The sequence below is a fragment of the Phocoena sinus genome, chromosome 5 (genome assembly GCF_008692025.1).
Source record: "Phocoena sinus isolate mPhoSin1 chromosome 5, mPhoSin1.pri, whole genome shotgun sequence".
In the NCBI taxonomy this organism is placed as follows: domain Eukaryota; kingdom Metazoa; phylum Chordata; class Mammalia; order Artiodactyla; family Phocoenidae; genus Phocoena; species Phocoena sinus.
Genome location: NC_045767.1, coordinates 36,306,216 through 36,328,169, shown reverse-complemented (window position 1 = coordinate 36,328,169; position 21,954 = coordinate 36,306,216). Strand labels below are relative to the sequence as shown.

General features: G+C 37.1%; 1 protein-coding gene across 9 annotated transcripts in view; it reads right to left on the bottom strand.

Moving 5' to 3' along the window:
• The window catches only part of SLC9B2 (solute carrier family 9 member B2), a 46,044-nt gene that overhangs the window by 4,786 nt on the left and 19,304 nt on the right, over positions 1 to 21,954 (bottom strand). For 8 of the 9 annotated variants that reach the window (XM_032632232.1, XM_032632235.1, XM_032632236.1 and 5 more), the window contains 7 exons: positions 16,845 to 16,987; positions 15,837 to 15,964; positions 14,438 to 14,613; positions 11,057 to 11,163; positions 8,642 to 8,791; positions 5,141 to 5,249; positions 1,713 to 1,849 (listed from right to left, as the gene is read on the bottom strand). In XM_032632232.1, coding sequence (XP_032488123.1) covers positions 1,713 to 1,849; positions 5,141 to 5,249; positions 8,642 to 8,791; positions 11,057 to 11,163; positions 14,438 to 14,613; positions 15,837 to 15,964; positions 16,845 to 16,987 — 950 coding nt within the window. The remainder of the gene's footprint in view (positions 1 to 1,712; positions 1,850 to 5,140; positions 5,250 to 8,641; positions 8,792 to 11,056; positions 11,164 to 14,437; positions 14,614 to 15,836; positions 15,965 to 16,844; positions 16,988 to 21,954) is intronic. The other variant, XM_032632240.1, reaches the window with a different exon arrangement.

Sequence of the window (21,954 nt, the reverse complement as noted above, 5' to 3'; positions counted from 1 at the left end):
TTATGATGTATATTTCTCTTTCAGCTCTCTGTCATTGTGTATATATGTGTATGTGTGTGTACGTTTGGGGGTTTGTCTGTTTGCTAAGTTGTCATTTAAAATATATTTCCGGGACTCCCCTGGTGGCCTAGTGGTTAAGAATCCGTCTTGCAACTCAGGGGATGCCAGTTTGATCTCTGGTCGGGGAACTAAGATCCCACATGCCGCGGGGCAACTAAGCCCGTGCACCACAACTAGAGAGAAGCCTGCGAACGGCAACAAGGAGCCTGCGTGCCACAATGAAAGATCTCATGTGCCACAACTAAGACCTGACACAGACAAAAAATAAATAAATATTAAAATATATATATATATATATTTCTTATAGTAGGTCATAGACAAAAAAGTTTAAAGAACACTAATATGGAAAAAATATATAAGAAAGTCTTGTTTCTTGTGCAGTGGCAAAAGAAGAAAAAAAAATTGTATACAATACTTGCTTTGAGAACATGCATTATTCAAGACATCCTAGATAATTTCTCATTTTAAAATTTGTTTTCATAGCAGGAAAGTGCCGTATTTCAAATTTTGATGTTAGAAACAAATCTTTCATACTAAAGCTACTAGAGCGATTATTTTGATATCTACCTACTAAAGTTACTGAAAGTAGTGTGGAGGCTGGAGATACTGTGAGGGAGAAACTGTTCAACTTACTGTGCTCTATTAACCTCACAGCATTCTTAGCCCCTATGTCTCAGACACCTTTGAAAGTCTGATGGAAAGAAAAACTTCTCTGGAAAAATGCCCCAATCCAATAGCCACACAAAATCCGGCATATAGTTACAGAGGAGCACATTGCACCCCTCAAAGCTTCCTAAATTAAGAACACCTAATTTTCATTTCATGAAACAGAAATTTACACATTTAAATAATTGCAAAATAATCAAGGATGAAACAATTCAATCTTATTTGTTGTAATTAGTTGGAGAATACACAATACAATCAGGGAGGGATATATTACATTTGCAACAAATGATGATCTACACAGTTCTAATTTAATGAGCAATTATAGGTATGCTACCTATACTATAGGTATACCTATAGGTATGCTACTCAACCATTTCGAGTACCTATTGGTTACTGCTTTGTTTATTAGAGTGTACAAATTTTGGGTCATGTGATTGAGATGTTTGTCAGGAGGTTCAGGTGGTTTGAAAATTTAATATCAACTAATAATCTAGGAAATAAAGCATCTTCTGAGTTATTTCTCAATAAATCTTTCTATATTAAAGACTGTGGTCAAGCCTAACTGATCATCAATCATATAGACATTGAAGTATTTCCAAATACTAAGATGGGCTATGCTAGTTCTGTTTCACTCTCTTCTTAGAAGATATTGAAATGAATAGAGTTAATAACTATCTCTTTGGGTTATTCTAGAGAGCTCTGACTGACAAAAATTCCAACTCTTCCCTCCTGCTACTTACTACTGCTTTCTAGTAGTGTAGGGATTTATTGGATTTTGAGTTGCACCCTGGTGATCTAAGGAAATTTAATGAGCTGTCATATTTAATGAATCAATATACCAAAAATAAAACTTTTAAAGAGTAAATTAGTATAAAATCTTATCATAAATCAAACTTCAATTATTTATTTTCACCAAATTTAAACATGCCCTCTTATTAAAAATGTCAAGGTATCATATAGAAATAGGGATTAAAATCCATCATTACCTGGACTGTGGCCTTTGGAAGCCATGCAAAAGAAATAAATATCTTTTCCTTAAAGTTAAAACCAGCAAAACACACCATCAGATATGTAGCCAAAATTCGTATCAGTACTGCAGTACCCAGGGTGGCAATACAAAGGCCTGTAAGAAATACTCAGTTTTTAGACATAACGAAATACTGGGGGAAAAATTGAATCACATGGTTACTGATTCAGAACTCTTGCAACAGAAGTCTAAAAACATTCACAAAATTAAAAAGACAAAAATGGCTAGGCATAATTTATCAAAACATCAATATTAAGGATCAATCAGATCACTTGTTTAAAAGAAGGTATTTCCCCTTAATTTTTTTTTTTAGTAAAATGCAAAAGATTTATTTGCCCTGAGAGAAACCAAAATATTCCCTTAAACTGAAAACAGAAATTAAACATATTTTAATTTCTAAAAGGAGATTTGAATGTTCTTTTAAGCTTTATAGCAAGAAACACACTTTCTTCCATGCATTTATTTAACAAGAATTTATTCAATAACTATGCATGGCAGGATCTGGACTAGGTACTAGTATCCAAAAATGTATAATGTACAGACTCTACTTCTATGAACTTCAAAGACAGAGGAAGACAGAAACATAAAAAACGAATTAATATACTATAAGGTAAGTACAGTATAAGCATACTGGTAAGAGGGCACAGAAGAGGAAAAAGTTATTATTTTCCTCAAAGTGGTTGAGAATTCTTTACAGAGAGTATAAGACCAGAGGCAATATTCAAAATATTTATGAGCCATTATGGGGGCAATCAGCCAATCAGAACAGAGCTCACTGGGCAGTGACCAATCAGAACAGACAGTGGCAGTCTACAGCTGTTTCATCGTACTGGTGTGTACACTGACAGCCCATTAGCCTTGGTTTTAATATACAGCTACTGCATTCAGTCAGCATTTAGAATCCTTTGCTGGTAAAGTTAAGTTCATCCTGAAGTGCAAAATAAAGGATTGTGACTTGGCCGCTGCAGGCTACTGGAATCTGAGAAAGGCACAGCTAAAGTGACTGCTAAGTTACAGGATGATTTTTTTTTAAAGTAACATTTGTTGAGTATTTACTCTGTGCCAGGTTCTGTACTAAGCTTTAAGTGCATTACTTTACTTAATCCTTACAACCTGTGGGGTAATTCCTGTCATTTTACAGTTGAAAAAAGTGAAGTTCAAAAAGGATAAACAACTTTGTCAAGTTCAAAAGGCTGGGTAAAAGGGATAGACACTGCAGGAGGCTCTACTGTAAATCTGCAATATTTTTTTTTACCGAAAAGTTTTGTGGCTTTTTGTTGGAGGATATTTCTCCCAGGTTGGTAGATTTTCAAAAATATTTGTTGCTGAAGTACAAGATACAAAAGAGATGATCCCATTCCCAGGAGGGAACATTGAAGGTTTGGGGAGAAGATGAAGAGGAAGTTTTAGACACACTGAGTTTTAAGTTTTGTGGGATTTATAAGTGGTGATGTCCAATCAGCCACTGGATTTATAGAGTTAGAGATAAAGATTTTGGAATTACATAGTTTATAATCAAAGTCACTGAGTGTAGATGAGCTCAAGGAAGTGATAAAAGAGCGAGAAGCATAGAAGGTTTTGGAAAGAACTTTGAGGAGGAGCAGCACTTAAGCCACACATACGGTAAAGACTCAAAAGGCACCGGAAAATATGAAATTTCAGACTTCAATGTGAAAGTGTTTTAAAGAGGTCAGTAGTATCAAATGCTGCTGAGAGATCAAGTGCAATAAAGACTGGTAAGTATTCAGTGGATTTAATAATATAACCTTGGTAGGAGCATGGTTGGTTGTGTGATGGGGCAGAAGCTAAACTGAAATGTACTGAGGAAGGGAATGAGAACTGAAATGGAAAAGGGGAATACAGACACCCTTTTGGAAAAGTTTGAAAAGAGAAATAGAGAGATAGAGTGGTAGGTGAGGGGGGAAGTGAAATGGAGGAAGGATATATATATCTTTCATAAATATATGTGTGTGTATTTAAATTTTGATTGTGATAAAATACACATAAAAAATTACCATCTTAATCATTTAAAAATGTGCAGTTCAGTAAGCATTAAGTTAAACATTTACATTTTTGTGCAAAAAATGTCCAGAACGTTTTCATCTTGTAAAACTGAAACTCTGTACCTATTAGACAACAAATCCCCATCTCCCCTTTCCCAAAACCACTGGCAACCATCATTCTACTCTCTATTTCTATGAATTTGACTCATATAAGTAGAATCACACAGTAGCTGTCTTTTTTTGTGGGGGGGCACCTTGTTAATTTTCTCTATTGTTTTCTATCTTGTTGATTTCTTTTCTTTTTTTTTTTTTATTGAAGTAGAGCTGATTTGCAATGCTGTGCCAATCTTGGCTATACAGCAAAGTGACTCAGTTATACACATACAGACATTCTTCTTTTTATATTCTTTTCCATTATGGTTTATCACAGGATAATGAATATAGTTCCCTGTGCTATACAGTAGGGCCTTGCTGTTCACCTATTCTATTTGCAATAGTTTGCATCTGCCAACCCCGAAGTCCCAGTCCCTCCCTCCCCCTTGGCAACCACAAGTCTGTTCTCTATGTATATGAGTCTATTTTTGTTTTGTAGATAGGTTCATTTGTGCCATATTTTAGATTCCACATAGTAGTTGTCTTTCTATGATTGGCTTATTTTACTTAGTGTAATGTCTTCCAGGTTCATCCATGTTATAGCATGTATCAGAATAGAAGGATATTATTTTAAAATAGAGATTAAAGTCTGTTTAACTTCTGAAGAGAGGAACACTGTGACAAGGATATTTGAGGATGTATAAGAAAAAGGGAAGAATCTATGTGTAAGATCCAGAAAGAGGTGGCAGGGGATGGGATCCCTAGTATGGACAGAAGAATATTGTGATGCAAGGAAAGGAGGAAGTAATGAGTATATGTGTGTAAATTAATTTTTAAGTGAAGTGCTATGAATTAAGAGAGTTTTAACATAATGGCTTTCAAATGTGTGAATGAATAACAGAATGAATGAACAAACATTTTTATTCTATGGGTACCTATTATAGAACTCACTAGTTACCTTTAAAATTCTGGCCCTTGATCAGGGTAAGGCTAGATGAACATTTTTATCCTTGGAAAAACACTTTAAGGCCTGCATTTTTTTTTTTTTTCTTTCAAGGCCTGCATTTTATTGATGGCAGTCAGCAGTGTCACTTTTCTTTACAAGGAACAATATTTAAAGGTATAAAATTTACTGTCTTAGATTGACAAACATTATTTTCTAACGAACTGCTCTAAAAGACTTAGCTCGTTACTTTTTTATATAATTGTGACAATGGGAACCACTGAACACATACCTACTAAAGATATTTCAACTGAATATAAGAAGAGTTGATTTTAGTAAAATTCTTACCTACAGTTTCTGGTCTGAGAGCTGTAATGGCTACCTCTGCTCCAATCAGTCCAAAGAGAAGGGGCTGAAAGATGAACCAGGCAACTGCTATAACCTTTTCAACATCTGCCTAAAAGGAACACACACACACACACACAAACACAGACTTTCATTATATGAATTTAGAAGTTCTAAGAATTTTACTAATTTGAAATTTGAGTCAATTTGACCTGAGATAGCCTTTACCTCTGTAGCATCTATAAATAAGGAGTTAGCTAGAAGAGAGCAAAATATTGCGCAAAGATATTTCTAACACAATTTAGATATATGAGGAATTTAGTGTTGGTTTACAAGTAAATGTTAATTATAAAGAGTTTTACAAAGTAATCTTAGGACTTCTGCTTCTGAATACATAATCTGTGTGTATGTATTATAATGAATAATATTATATTAACTATATTATTATTACATTATTGCATAGTTTAAAATTTTGTTAATTTTCATTCAACAATATGATTTAAAGACGTTATATCAGTGCATATATCTAGATATTCACCTCATAACTGCTGCATAGTAATCTGTGGTATGGAAGTACCATAGTTGATTCAATCATTTCTTTATCAATAGGCCTTTAAGTTGTTTCCAATTTTTTCTTTATAAAAAAATACTGTTTGTGGATATCTCAAATCACGCACAAAGATAAAATCCAGGTATAACAAAGTGCTGTGCTGTGCCAGTTATTAATTTACTGCCCTTTGGCTCCAAATCTGCCTTTCCTTGTTTCTCTGCAGAAAATGGAGCTGGGCCCTTTAAACATTTCACCTTTGCCAGCTGGTACCATATTAAGTATTGTCAGTAGAAGGTGCTGAAATACATTGCAAGAGAAGGAACTCTTCCTGGTTTCTGTGGCTCTTCCCAAGCAAGATCTTCCAGCACAAGGCTCCTGCAGTCCAGGTGGCTTCTCCAGTGCCAGGGTCTTGCAGTGCATGGTGCTAGCAGCTTTCCCCAGCCTACACCTGGGGTGGTTTCGTAGCCACCTCCCTTGGGCCATATACCTCCCCATGCACCCTAGAGGGTGGATTTCCTATAAGTTTGGAGAGTAGATTTCTAGTAAATTTTGTAGGTAGGGCACCATGGTGATTTCTGTGTCACCCAGTGAACCAAGGCTCTAACAAGGTCTGGATTCTCAGCCCTGGGGGAGGGAGTAGTGAGGTGACCAGGAGAGGTGGAAGGGTGTGCTTTATCTCAGCCCTAGGAGTTTATAGCTGCTATTCCTATATTATTTAGGGGTCTCTTTACATCTTACAAGCCAATCCCTTGTTAACTGATCCCCAGGATGGTTAATAATAAACTTCCCTATTCCAGTTACTATGTGATTTCTCTTTCTTTAGGAGACCCTATTTGATATAAGCATAACTTTATAACACATAATGCAAACATCCTAGGAAAAGACTGACACGATTGACCATGCAAAACTAAAATGTCTGTGGCAAAATAAACCATAAAAAAGACAGTGACAAACCAGGAGAAAATAACTGTACTACGTGTAACAGAATAAGGGACAATGTCCAATCAATAAGAAAAAGATAGAGACCCTAGTAGAAAAATGGGCAATGCATATGCACAAGTAATTGTACAAGAAGAAACACAAACAGGCAAAAACCCTGAGACACTAAAACTCAGTAATTAGAGAAACACAAATTAAAATGATATACCATATTTTGGGGAAAGGGGGTAATCACATTGAAAAAAAACACAAAAAGTTTTAACAACGTAAAGTATTTGTAAGATTGTATAATTGAATCTTTGTAAGATTCAATTTGTAAGATTGAATAATTGGTAGGACAGCAAACTGACAACGCTTTTTTGGAGGGCAATTTAGCAGTACCCAGTACAGTACCTAAGAATTTACATTTAACAGATTTTTTCAGTCACCATTAAGAATCTTTATTTTGGGGGACTTCCCTGGTGGCACAGGGTTAAGAATCCGCCTGCCAATGCAGGGGACATGGGTTCGAACTCTGGTCTGTGAAGATCCCACACGCCGCAGAGCAACTAAGCCCGTGTGCCGCCACTACTGAGCCCGTGAGCCACAACTACTGAGCCCGTGTGCCACAACTACCGAAGCCCGCGTGGCTAGAGCCCATGCTCCACGATAAAGAGAAGCCACCACAGTGAGAAGCCTGCACACCGCAACGAGGAGTAGCTCCAGCTCTCTGCAACTAGAGAATAGCCCGCACACAGCAACAAAGACCCAACGCAGCCAATAAATAAATAAATAAATACTTTGTTTTTTAAATCTATATTTTTGGACCACATTTTTACCCTTACAATTACATGTTCTTAAGGATATGCACTTCCATATATATATGGAATTCCGACAAAGGAGGATTACATTGTTTCTCTATTTTCTTCAGTTATGATTTCTGATATGTTTATTAGGGTGAAGATTCTATTTCCTCTTAGCTTATAAAGACAGCATCTGTGAGGGGATTTGTTGATTTTTTTATATAATTCTATTCCTCTATCATGAAAAAAGTTATGTTTCTACATCATAAGGAATCAGATGATGAATGAGGTTCAAATTCTGCCACCCACTAACTGCAAGCCACTTGCCCTTAGCACCTCATTTTTCTCATCTGCAAAATGAGAGGTTTATATTAGAAAACATCCAAGATCTTTTATCATTTAATGACAATGACTAGTTCTGCCCCAACAGGTCCAGTTGCCACCCTTCCATGTATCTTTAAATTTTACTTTTGAATTTAAATTTTAGAGTATATCGTAGCTAAAACTAAGACTTTGATACTCACAGTTGTAAAGAACAAAATTCAACTATATTAACTTATAGGTTACTTAGCCTTTTGTTGTTTAAGGAAGGTCCTCAAAAATATTTCATGTATTCAGAACTCCAATGAGAGCAGAAGTCCTAAAGAGTTTTCTCTATCAAATTATTTTTACTTCTAAACTGAAGACTAAAGCCATGATTTGTATTTTGACTTTAACATTTTAGACTAATTGAACATCAGATATAGGCTTACATATTATATAATTTAAGAAAGGGAGAAGAGTCACAATGTATCTTCTTGTGGCTTTTCATAACTTCAAAAACAAAATGAATGTGTTTATAAAGAAAATGGAGGGCTTCCCTGGTGGCGCAGTGGTTGAGAGTCCACAGGCTCAGCAGCCATGGCTCACGGGCCCAGCCACTCCGCGGCATGTGGGATCTTCCCGGACTGGGGCACGAACCCGCGTCCCCTGCATCGGCAGGTGGACTCTCAACCACTGAGCCACCAGGGAAGCCCAGTAAATATGTTTTAAGTAAAGACCTTAAGTTCTAGATTTGTATGTAAGGGGAAAAAGATGTGTGTGTGTGAACTTGGACATACATTTACAGATGTATAGAAAATAGCTTTTATGATTAAATAATTTCATTAATTTGATGTTAAGAAAGTATCTGGAAAGAAAAAATTAATCTGATCAGAAAGTGATCATGAGCAGAAGAACTTAAAATGAATTTACCTTTGCGCTGGCCCATCCCTTGCCTGCAAGGAAAGCCAGGACCAGCGTGCACAGTCCTCCTGCCCCAGGGAAACCAAAATACATGCTGCTGAACACAGCCAGCACAGACAGCCCCAAGACCAGGAATGCTCTCTTCCACACGAGCTTGTCCTAGAGGAGGAGAGAGGTTGGTTAGCTCAATTATTTCATATAACTGATTTCTAACTATTGGTTTTTCCATATTCAGGACTTAGTAGAAAATAAAAACGTCTGTGTCTGAGCATATAAATGCATGACAGAACATTTACTTTCTTTTCCTTAGTAAAAGTAGAGTTAGCACATGTACAGATGTTAGGTGCCTCTCCCAGGAATACCAGTTATCCTTCTCTGCAGTTATCAAAGCAGAATTTCACAGGGCTAAATGCAACAGCAGAAAAAAGAACATAGGTTTTGGGGACAGAGAGACCAGGGATAAAATTTCAGCTTTTACACCACGGACATATGTAGTTGGCCATATTACTTAAGCTCTTCAAGTCTTCTTTCCCCGTTCCCTAAAGCAGTTACATCACAGGGATTCTGTGAAGGCTAAAGATATGATGATATCTTTATAAGATAAAATGATATCTCTATTATTTTTAGGTTCTCTGTTCACTCTTTAATTTGATACTCTCCTGGTTTTTCTTTCTAAATGCTTGAATACCAAGAAGCTTTAAGAGGCTGTAGACAGAGTAGTTTTTCATTGTTGATTTTTTTTCAACTTTTTAGTTTCTATTGGAGAATAGCTGATTAACAACGTTGTGATAGTTTCAGGTGCACAGCAAAGCGACTCAGCCATACATAGACATGTATCCATTCTCCCCCAAACTCCCTTCCCATCCAGGCTGCCACATAACACTGAGCAGAGTTCCCTGTGCTACACAGGGTCCCTACAAGTAGGTCCTTGTTGTTGATTTTTAAAGTCTCAGAAATGTGTACCTCTTTCCTTTCACTTTTCTGTTTGGCCTTTTAAACTTCTTGATTGCTTTAGAAGGCAGGCAGGCTTTTTAGAAGTGCTTGGCTTGGAGGCGTGCAGGCTCTGGCGGTGGGTTACCTGAGTTCATTCCCAGCTCCACTGCTTTCTAGCTATGTGACTTTGTTTAAATCATTTCTCCCTAAGCCTCAATTTCCTCATCAGTAAAATGCTCATATTAACAGTACTCTTTTCATGAGTTATTGTACGGAGTGCACTAGATCAGCACTTTCCAACAGAACATTCAGTGACGACAGAAATTTCTGTATCTGCATTGTCTACGGTAGTGTTCTGTATCTGCGATGGCCACATGTAGCTTAGTGGCTGCTATATTGAACTAGTGGCACTCTATTGTACATACCACATCATTTTATACACAGTAAACAACAAAATGTAAGCTATCATTTTTCTCTTTAATTTACTGTTTAATTAGAAAATCCTATAACTTTCTATTATGCATTCATAAAATCTACAATCTACAATTGAAGCTTTTTGCGCACAGTAAAAATTCAAACCAGCATACATTCAGGTAATGTTAATATTAATGTTCTTACGTACAGTTCTACTTTAGTTAAGTTTCTAATTCCATTCAAAATGCTCTGAAATCTCAAAATAATGCCAGTTCTTCTAGGGAAAAAAAAAGACTTTTATATGTTTATCTAAGAGACGAGGGGGGTAAAGGAAAACAAACAAAACCTTTGTTTATTAAGAAATCATTATGTACAGTAAAGGACTTTGATATCTTTGGTGAGAAATGTTGAACTATATGATATGAGATGATAAGGTCTGTCTATTTGATAGTATTAGAATCTAAGGTATTTTGGGACTTCCCTGGAGGTCCAGTGTTTAAGACTTCACCTTCCAGTGCAGGGGATGTGGGTTCAATCCCTGGTCGGGCAGCTAAGATCCCACATGCTTCGTGGCCAAAAAACATAAAACAGAGGCAATATTGTAACAAATTCAATAAAGACTTAAAAAAAAATGATCCACATCAAAAAAAGTCTTTAAAAAAAAAGAATCTAAGGTATTTTGATACTAAAAAAAGAGGCTCCCAAAGCCATTTTATATCTTGATTTAGTTGACTATTATGAGTAATAATAAAATTAAAATAAATAAAAATATTAAAATTAATATATATAAAAAGACATATTGTATTATTTTAGAATTGATGTTATTTGTTTTACAGTAAAGTTTGAAGTATACAGAATATATGTTAGAGAAGAAAATTCCAGGACTGCATTAAAAATCTTATACATCCAGCCCTCTTCATAAATCTCATGGACAGCACTAATATTGCAATGAGCAGTTTTAAAATGGGGGGCCATTTTCTAAATCACATAATTCACATCAGCTTTCAGGGGAGTGTTCTAGAATGCTTCTCCAATGACATGTTAGAGCACGACTTACCCACAGATTATTTCGTTTACCTGGTCACTGCTTGGAAAATACTGAATAAAAAATCCAAGAAGCAATCCAGTTGCCATACCAACTACCACCTCCAAAACTCCTTTGAGGACATTAAAAACTGTGGAGCCTTAAAAAAAACATAAAAAGAAAAACTTGAGACAGAATTCTAAATCCATAAATGCACAGATGTTAATCATTAACATAAAGAGTCTAATTATATAGAAGGAAAATGTACAGATCTTTCCTGCTTTCTATATTCTTAAAATGTCTAATAAAATGGACCTCCATTAAGAAAGGTATACATATTATTGGAGATAAATTTAAAAATAGGCATAAGCTATGATTTGTGTACTTTTTTCTATGTTTACTTCAGTATAAATTTACATAATTTATTATTTACTAAGAAAATATGAAAGATAAAATTCATAAATCAGGTCTAATTTGTTCTACTGTATTATATGCATAGGCTGGGTGAGCAGACAGATCTAGTATTCAAATTTCCATTTAAGAGCCTGATTTTTTAATAATAAATGCATATTGATTTTAGTAGCTCTAATATATACAGAATACAGTAACTTAAGAATTTGGCAATAAAAGTAAAATCTTTTCTTACTACAATGAACGTAGGGGACTTACTCCTTCTCAAATGTTATTTCTAAGATTAAATCTGAAAATAAATTATTTTTGAAATTGCTCTCGGAAGAGTCTTTATTCGTTGCTTAGCTTCTTTGAAATATCACAATATAGAGGTAAGTAAACTATATTTTCCCCCATAGCAAACAGGATTTAGGAAACTTTAATTTAAAAAAAATCTTTGCTAGCATATTGTGCAGAAAATTATATTAATATTGCTCAATATATAAAGTCATCCTCACAAACTGTTCTAAGAGAATATGTACTAACCAGTTATGCGGTTTCTTCTTATTATAATTTCGGGTACAGCATATGCCACCCCTAAGGTATGCCACTTTGGCATAAGGATTATTTTGAGCTGAAGGCAATTGAGAAGAAACATATACAAAATAAGCTCTCTGCCATCTCCCTATTTGCTTTTAAAAGGACATAAATTTGTAAAGCTCTCCCTCTCCCCTCTCCATCAGGAATGACAGAAGTTAACCACTGAGGCCACGTGGAACCCTAATCAGCCCAGGGACAGCACCAGAGGAATCTACATAACAAAGTGCTGAAACCAGCCCTTATCTAACAATAGTTTGCTCGTATATTTGCCTTTCCCCAATAAGTCCTTTTCCTTTGTCTTGCACTTCTCTACAAAATCACTGTTCTCCACTAAGATGCTTTATAAGCCCCAATTCTAACCACCCCTTGAGTTACTCACCACTGCATACTCCAGTGTGTAAGCAGGACGCACGCACATGCTAGTAAACATTTTCTCTTGTTAAGCTGTCTTTGGTCAGTCTGATTTACAGGGTCCCAGCCAATGAACCTAAGGTGGGTAGAGGTGAAATAGCTTTTCCTCCCTTATGGTTTCTATCATCTCTCTTATTTAAAAGAATAATTACCTCTGTAGTAATTTTACTTAGCTAGGATAGCTCTCTGCTGGGTAATGGTGGGACTGTCAAAAGCATCTAGCTGTGATAGTAGCCTATGTCTTGAGCTAATATGGTAAATAATTTACTATAAATGTGTAGAAAGGAGCCAATTAGTTTCAGTCTCTGCTATAGTAAGGTTGTTTTAAAAAACAATACTTCTTGGGCCCTACCTCTGAAAATTCTGATTCAGTAAATCTGGCAGGGCTTGGGATCCACATTTTAAAGAAGCTCCAGGGGCTTCCCTGGTGGTGCAGTGGTTGAGAGTCCGCCTGCCGATGCAGGGGATACCGGTTCGTGCCCTGGTCCGGGAAGATCGCACATGCCGCGGAGCGGCTGTGCCTGTGAGCCATGGCCGCTGAGCCTGCGCGTCCGGAGCCTGTGCTCCGCAACGGGAGAGGCCACAGCAGTGAGAGGCCCGCGTACCGCAAAAAAAAAAAAAAAAAAAAAAAAAAAAAGAACCTCCAGATGGTTCCAAGCAAAAGGCCTAAGGACCACATTTAGTCCACATTTAGTGGGGCAGGGCAGAGGGAATACAGCACTGCTGACTGGGAAGGTTCTGCAGGTAGTCCACAGCTGGCAGCCCTGCAGACCCTCCTCGTTGCCCTCCCTGCCCTGCTCTCCCCATCCCCTGTGATTCTAATGCAAACTGTTGCTCGAAAGCCATGGTTTCCATTCCCAGAAGTTCTAATTTAATTGGCCTAAGGCAGTGCCTACAAGAGTATTTTAAAAAACTCCCCACGTAATTCTAGTATGCAGCTGAGGCTGAGAGCTATTGTTTAAAAGGTGTATACCACGAAAACAGTGCAAACATACTTCTGGATAGGTAGAGCAGAGTTTTTTTTGTTTTGTTTTTTTTTATCTGCAAATAAGCACTTTATTATCAAACAGTTTAGCATCAGAACAAGGTTTCCAAAAGAGAAAAAAGTGAAGATTTGACTTAATAGATAAGAGGAAATCCTCACTGGTTCTTGAACAAGAAGGTAACCTTATGAAAGCCATGTTTTTGATAAGATTAATTTAACCAGTGACATATGGCAGGGACTGGATGTAAGGCAACTTTGGGGCAACAGGAAGAGGCGAAGTTCTAGGTACTCAGCAGAAATCATATATAATCCCCCAAAATGGGACAATAACTACAGCGGGGTGGAGAGGCTAAAAATACATGACTTTCTATGAAGGCGTGTTCCCACTAAGTAATCTGAAGCTAAATTTAAGCTACAATTACATTTTGTCAATAATATGAAATTGCAAATCTTATTTCCAACTCTTGGACGTGGATTAAAAAATGAACTTAAATTTATGCTGTGCCAAAGGAGAGTAAGGGTACTGAATAATAGTGGGAGAGAAAAAAATGCCTTAAGTTCTTTTTCATTACTACTTAAAACATAATGCATCCATTTCCAACACTTGGTAAGTATGGAAAAGATACCCATTAAAATCATTGCCGCTATTACCCACCAAATGTTAAAACTGTTCCTGTTTTAGAAGAGCGCTCTTCCTCCCACTTGGCCTGCTGTCATTGTGCTCATTGAAAATCTACTCATCCCTTGTGTGGTCTCCAAGATTAAACTTTCCCAGAGGCTCCATGTAGAAGCTGTTTTAGTCCTTCTCTAAATCTTCTTTAAGTCCTTTGACTCTCCCCTTACTGCACTTACCAAACTGCTTGAGCAGTCTATGTCTAGAGGGTGAAGCCACTGGTCCCTTCCTAGTATGGAACTAAATCTTGGGAGTTGACTTTTTCCATTTTAATTTGCCTTAATTAATTATCAAGCAACTATGCCATGCTTGTAACACCACAGTCTATGTTTCTAGAGTGCAAGAGAACAGCACGTTGTGAACGGATCCCTGTACCTGTGGAAAAGGCCATGCCCAGGCAGGTGTTGAAGCCAGTGATGGCCAGAATATCATCGAAGCTGCCAGCAGCCATGAGTAAGGTCGGGACGCCTTTTTCAACACCATAGCCTCCTTCCTGCAAAAGGAGCATTGAAGGCACCACGACAGCTGGAGATACAGCGCCTAAAACAAAACTAAGCAGACAGTACTTTAGGCATTTATGACAGTATCTTACTCATTATTATTATTATTGTTGTTGAAAGTATAATAACCTCTACTCTTTTAGAGGTTACACTTTGGACAGCTAAAGTCTTTCAGATGGGAGCAAAGCACCAACCCAGAAACACATACATATATGCAAGTTCTATAGAACACTTTTTTCAAAGTATGGCCATGGATAACCTGTGTTAGAACTACTTAGGCTGCCTAAAAAGTTCTATTTATGGGTGGTATAGAAGACCTAACGGGGTTAGGCCCCAGGAATCTGCCTTTTTTAAAAAACAAAACATTATGGTATGAGGTTTGAAAAACATGGCCATAGACTTTTTGGATTGGAACCCAGTGACGTTAGGCCTTTTACCAGGATAGAGTATGTAAAGTAAGACAACAGATTAGAAGGAAAAGGCCATAACGACATTGACAGTGACACTCATAATGGCAGCAGTAGTAACACCAGAAAGCATTTTATAGTGCTTACTACATGCCAAACACCATTTTAAGCACTTTACATATATTAATTTAATCCTCACAATAACGCCATGAAAAAGCTACAATCATTATCTTTGTTTTGCAAATGAGTAAACTGAGGCACAGAGAGATTAAATAACTGGCCAAAGATTGCATAACACAAAGTCATAGAGCTGGGATTTGAATCCAAGCAGTATAGCTCCAGGGTCCTAACCCTGAGAAATAAGAACTTCTTACTTGTTGCATACTTACTAGTACTAAATTCTAAGTACTTTCATATTTATTTAATTCTCATGGCTTTTAATCATTAGAAATAAGAACTGACAGTGGAAGGAAGAGACAGCAGAACCATCTAATCAAACAGTCTGGTGACAAAAGAAGGAGGAAAACACTTCTGGGTGTTGATGACCATTGATACATTTATTATCCTTTATACCAGACTCTGAGGTGAGATCTGGCATCTCTCTCACCAGTCTGGAATCACGTATAGGTAAAAGATCATTACTTCTTCAACAGTTTAAATTATTATAATCACTGCAAAAGCGAGACATACTATACTATACTATATACATATACTATCATTTGAAGTTATAATATTTAGATTATGCTGATATCGATGTTGTATTTTTTGATGTCCTTAAGAAAATGCTATTACGTGTTCACTTGTAAGGAATCGGTGAAAGCCCTAAATGTCTGTGCATATTTTCATACAATAAAGAAAAACCATTACCCCAGCATAAATCCCCATTGCCATGGTAAACCCATGAGGAAGTGGGCAAGAAGAGCAGATACACACGCCTCCACAAGACAAGGACCCAAGGATAATCTTACACAAACACCCTTCAACTTCTTCAGGGCCTGCAATAGAAAACTAGACATACTAAAATAATTCTCTAAAGACATGCAGAGATTATGACATTAAACGCTCTTGCTTCAATATTCAGCCCACATCTGGATCATCACAAATCTTCCAGGAATGTTCCACTTAGAACATCTAGTGTTCTAAGTGTTTAGAGCTAGCTTATTTATTCCTCATAGCAGCCCTACGATATGGGTAATATTATGCCCATTTTGTAGATGTCCTCATCTAAAAAGGCTCAAGTTAAAGTGATTTGCATATGATCATGACATTGGTGAGTTGTGGAGCTAGGTTTGCACCCAGGCAGGCTGCTTCCAGAGTCTGTGCTCATAATCCCCACGCTAGCTGATTTAACCCTCTCAGTGTTAGCTTTATTTATAATTCATGGTCCCAAAATGAGGCTTGGGTGAAAACCTCTGTCCCCCAAAACATGCATTTCTAAATCAAAACATTCCAAAAATTCATTCCTAATGTAAAAAAGCATTTAAAAACCTCATACTTGAGACTCATTCTATACAGGAGGCAGTTTCCTGAGCCAGTACAGTTAGCCCTAAACTCTTATATAGGGCTTCCCATGCCAAAAATATGATGTCTTCTCTCTCATGACCATAATTTATAACTATGGCCCATATCTCTGTCAGAGAAAAGGGGGGGGCCTTTATTCTTGGTGCTGTCCCCACATAGTAACTCCACCTTTTTCCAAGCAAGAGTATGGGAACATCATCTGGGGAGAGTTCTGCATGAAACAGATTCTCTTCTCTTCTTGAGAATGTCACGCACAATGCCCACTTCCCTTTCCCAAAGCTCAGTGATTCTCAACACTGGCAGTGGTGAAGGAACAAAATTCCTAGTCAATAATTAGAAATCTGTACTTCATACATTTGAATCAAGCCCAAGGCCAGCGCGAACCAATATGACAGCCAGGGCTATGCTTCTCAAAGCAGAAGACCACTTGTGCTGGATCTGTACGTTATCACTGATGACAGGGATATTTCTGATGAGAAACCCAGCAAGCAGCATGCCTAGAATGGAAAAGTCAAACAGCTCTTTAGTTAGTTTTTAAATACAGGCAATAGGTTTTGGCACTTTAGCTGTGAAAGAGACTACCCTATAATCCTAGGAAATACTTCCTTTTTTGCTTATCCATTAGGTGAAATTAGGTTAAGCTTTTAATTAAAATAATATAATAAATTAGAGGAGCTAAGACAAGGCTTTAATATGAAGATAAAAACAACAAATTAGAATAATTAATAATTCCTAAATAACTGAACCTGAAAGGGAGAAACAGGATGCAGTATTTGGATAGAAAGTGTGATCAAATTCTAAATGTAAAATGTTTTAATAGAATGTCCAGGGACTTCCCTGGTGGTGCAGTGGTTAAGAATCTGCCTTGCAATGCAGGGGACGTGGGTTCGATCCCTAGTCGGGGAACTAAGATCCCACATGCCGCGGGGCAACTAAGTCCATGTGCCGCAACTACTGAGCTCACATGCTCTGCAGCCCGCGCACCACAATGAAGATCCCGCGTGCCACAACTAAGACCCAACGCAGCCAAAAATAAATAAATATTAATAAAAATACAACGTCCAACTTAGTCATCCCTTTGTGTGCAACTAGCAAAGAGCTCCTGACAGTATTGCCTATGTCAGATTACCTGAAATGTCAATAAATACCTACATGGATTCCATTTTACCTTCAAACAGGATAATTTAAGGAAAAAACTCCCACACAACCTGCTCTGCAAAGGCTTAACGTGAGTTATGATGAAATGGACATTGCTCTGTCACGTCAGCTGGTGACTCTTTTTTCATTCAGCCATTCAACATTCACCAAATGCCTTCAGTATTTTAGATACTATAATAGGCACTAGAGATATAATAATGGACAAAAACTGGGTACTACACCTCAACAGGCTTTCAGCCTCTAGGGGAGCAAGACAAATTGACAATCTGAATTTTATGGAAGCATGAGGAGGTATTGTATGAGCTGAGACGGGAGGGGTGAGTCAGAGGGGTGCAAAGAAGGAGAAAATGGGTAAAGAGGCCGGGGAGTTGAAAAGTTTCTGAAAGAGAAAGCAGTTTCTTCCAAGGTATGAAAAAGAAGTGTGACATTCTAGGAACTGCAAGTAGCTGAGTGTGACTGAGGAAACTGAGTAGTTTGTGAGGGAATCCTGCCCTCAATGATAATACCTCATGCCCATGCAAAGGGAAAGACTTCTCCGGCAGATACTGTGAGGCTTCTACCCTCCGTTCTCCAGCACTACCCTCTTCTCACCATGTCCTTATAAGCACCACCCATTACATGACTGGACAAATTTACTAGTGTTGGGATGTTTTGAATGTAAGCTATGAGAATAGAAAAGAATCACCCGTGTGGCTTTTTGTGACTTGCTCCAGACACCGTTAGTTAAAGGAGCATCACTCCCAGGCATCTTTCATCACTGCCATTTAATCTGGAAGAAGGTCTCTAAGTTCTGAATTCTGCAGTCATGGTCTTTCTAGAATTTGTGAAAATATAAACTAGTCTACAATAACTATTTTTAAAAGAATAATGAGAATAATAATATATGCTTATGGTAAAATTAAAAATTACTGACAAGTGTAAAGTGACAAGTATATGCCCAACCCCAAGGGCAACTTATTTTTTCTTTTGCAGTACGCGGGCCTCTCACTGTTGTGGCCTCTCCCGTTGCGGAGCACAGGCTCCGGACACGCAGGCTCAGCGGCCATGGCTCACGGGCCCAGCCACTCCGCGGCATGTGGGATCTTCCCGGACCAGGGCACGAACCCGTGTCCCCTGCATCGGTAGGCGGACTCTCAACCACTGCGCCACCAGGGAAGCCCCCAAGGGCAACTTTTGATCTTCATTCCCCAAAGGTTTCCATTGTTAAGGATTATTTGTACCCTTCCAGAAAGTTTCTATACCTATTTAAGCATGCCTCTGTGTGTGTGTGTGTGTGTGTGCTTTCATGTTTGTGTGTGTGCGTGTGTGTGTGTGTGCGTGTGTGTGTGTGCTGGACACAAATGAAAGCATGTTTATATACCATTGTATAATATTTCCCTATTTAACAATATATCCTGGATATATTCCCATTGGTATATATATATCTGCCTTATTTTATAATAGTTGCAATAGTATCTCATTGTTTGGAAGTACCATAATTTTGGAACCAATTAATGGACTTTAAGATTTTTCATTACAAACAGTGCTGAAATGAGCACAGTTCATACATCAAGTATTTATTAAGTGCCTACTACATGCCAGACCCTTATGATACCCTGCTAATACAGATAGCAGCTAGACCAACATGGTCCTTGTCTATATGGAGCTTATATGTTTGTAGGTTTGTGTAAGTATATCCACAGGATAATCCCTAGCAGTGGAAATGTTAAGCCCTAGGGTACAGGCATATTTCATTTTCATAGATATTGATGAATTACCAAGCCCAAAATGCTGCACTAACCCTATATTTCATTAATATGTCAATAGTTCCTTACTGAAACTTAAAATGTGGATCTAAACCAGTCCTAAATTAATTATAGCATATAACTACCTGGAATCAAAAAGAATAATAATCTAACAAGAACTCAAAAATATGTTAAGAGGGCTTTTTTTTGGAGTTTTAGGGGGGAAGGGAGCATTTTTTTGTTCCCCAAATGAATGTGAAAATTTCCCTGGGAATCAGTTTCCTTTGCCAATGGTCTGGATTGCTCTGGCCACCTGATATGGACTTGGCAGGCATCTTCTTGCCTCTGAGCCCCCGTTGGCCTCTCCCTCTCATGTAGGTTGTGGAGGAAAGAATACCTCCTTTGATATAGGACTATTCTTCTTTTTTTCTTAATTTGTATTATGGAAATTTTTTTCAATTATAATGTGCTTCAGAAAAACTTGGGAGTAGATGAAATAAGATTGGTCATGTATTGATAACTTTTGCATATTTAAAAAGATTTCCATAACACAAATTAAGAGAAAAAAGAATAATACCCCTCTATTAGGAAAGGTGTTCTTCTCCCCACAACGAAAGGAGAGGCCCATGTGGGCTCAGAGGCAAGAAGAGAATATCCAAATCAAAATCAGGTGGCCACATCAGCCCAGACCATGGGCAAAGGAAAGTGTTCCAGGGCAACTGTTTTCACATTTATTTTGGGAATAAAAAAAATTCTCCTTCATCCTCTATCTCTAGCAATTATTTCAATGAGCTTATGAAAATATAGAACAGGCAATCATCACACATATTCTGTCTTAACAAGTCTTTATGGATTCAGATAATGTTTCGGTTTTAGTTACTGGCCCTACTACAATAAAAAGTGGTAAACTTTTTTCTATCACAAGTGCAACACTACAAAAAGGGATGCTAAGATATATAACGTATGTGATCTTTCAGAATAATTTCAGTCACCCCAGGAGATTTCATGAGATCTCAAAGCCCAAGTCTGTACCACTTGGCAATGTGGTATACTTAGTTTGTTGTAATAATAGGCATAGAATGGAAAAAAAAAAGGATGAGGTATAAAGTGTATTTTCACGGAGCCTAGAACAGCAGTCTCAACTTAGGTTGCATATTAGAATCACTTGGGGAACTTTTAAAAATTCTGATGCCCAGGGCATATGCCACATCAATTAATTCAGAATCTCTGGGCATCAGCTTTTAAAAGCCTTCATGAGGTGATTCCTATGCACAACCATGTTTGAAAACTTATGATTAGCTTATTAAAAATGCAGAATCTCAGGCTCCACCCCCAGATCTGTTTAATTAGAATCTGCATTTTAACAAGGTCCCAAGGTCATTTTTCTGCATGATAAAGTTTGAGAAGAACTGATTTAGATGCATGAGTCAGCGAACATTTTCTGTCAAGGGTCAGATAAGAGATATTTTAGGCTTTGTGGGCCACAGGGTCTCTTTCACAACTTCTCAACCCTGTCATTGTAGTGTGAAAGCAGCCACAGACAATATGTGAATGAATGAGCATGGGTGTGTTCCAATAGTATCTTATTTACAAAAGAGGTGGATTGCCAATCCTTTATCACAGCATACAGGCATATTTAGAAACAACTCATTTTAACAATAATTCAATTCATAACTTTAGAGAACAAAAAGCACTCATGATAAATAATATGAATTAAGCAAAATAACTTTATTTTTACCTAAAATTGAAAAGTATATTGAGAAATAGTGCATGGTCAAATGTAAATAACTCTACTTCTTTTTATATTTAGCTTCAACTGCTGACCACAAATTCAAAAGCAAGTAATTTTGGTCTTTGTTAGCCAATATTAATTGTCCTCACTAACATAAAATAACAGGAAAAATTTTTACTCAGGAATTGTGTGCAAATATATATGTGTGAAAGATATGTGATTTTTAAATAAAACTTAGTGATTTATAAATCTGTTAGAAAAGGACACAAAATGCCTTTTGTGGTATAATGAAAGTGGTAAATTAAAATTTTGTAATATGGAATTCTTTGAAGAAACATTAAAGATATAATGTCCAGTGTTAAGACTAATTTTCATGTGTTTCATGTTTGGACAGTTCTCACGGCCTCTGGAAGAATATTTTTGGCTAAATTATTTTAATAAGCATGATAATACAATACAGCCAATGGTGTGCTGGTAAATGCTTAATAAGTAGCTGTCCAAAAAAGTGTGTGTGTATTTATATATTTACATATTTATTATAAATTTTACTGATATAAGGGATGTGCAGAATACAGTTTATAAATATGCAACAATCATCGCTGTAAATTCTATAGAGCCAATCGATTCTCATAGAATGCTTTCATTGTTTTTCATTGTTGAACTCCATATCCATAACCAACTATGGTTGCAGTTCAACAATGAATTGACAAAATCAGATTACAAATAAATGCTTGACTACTATCTGGCTTAGCAAAGAAGTCATTCACATTATGACGAGCGAGTATAGTGTCACCATGAATATCGGTTGATAATTTTGTTTATGTTAATGAGTAAGATGAAAATGAACCAA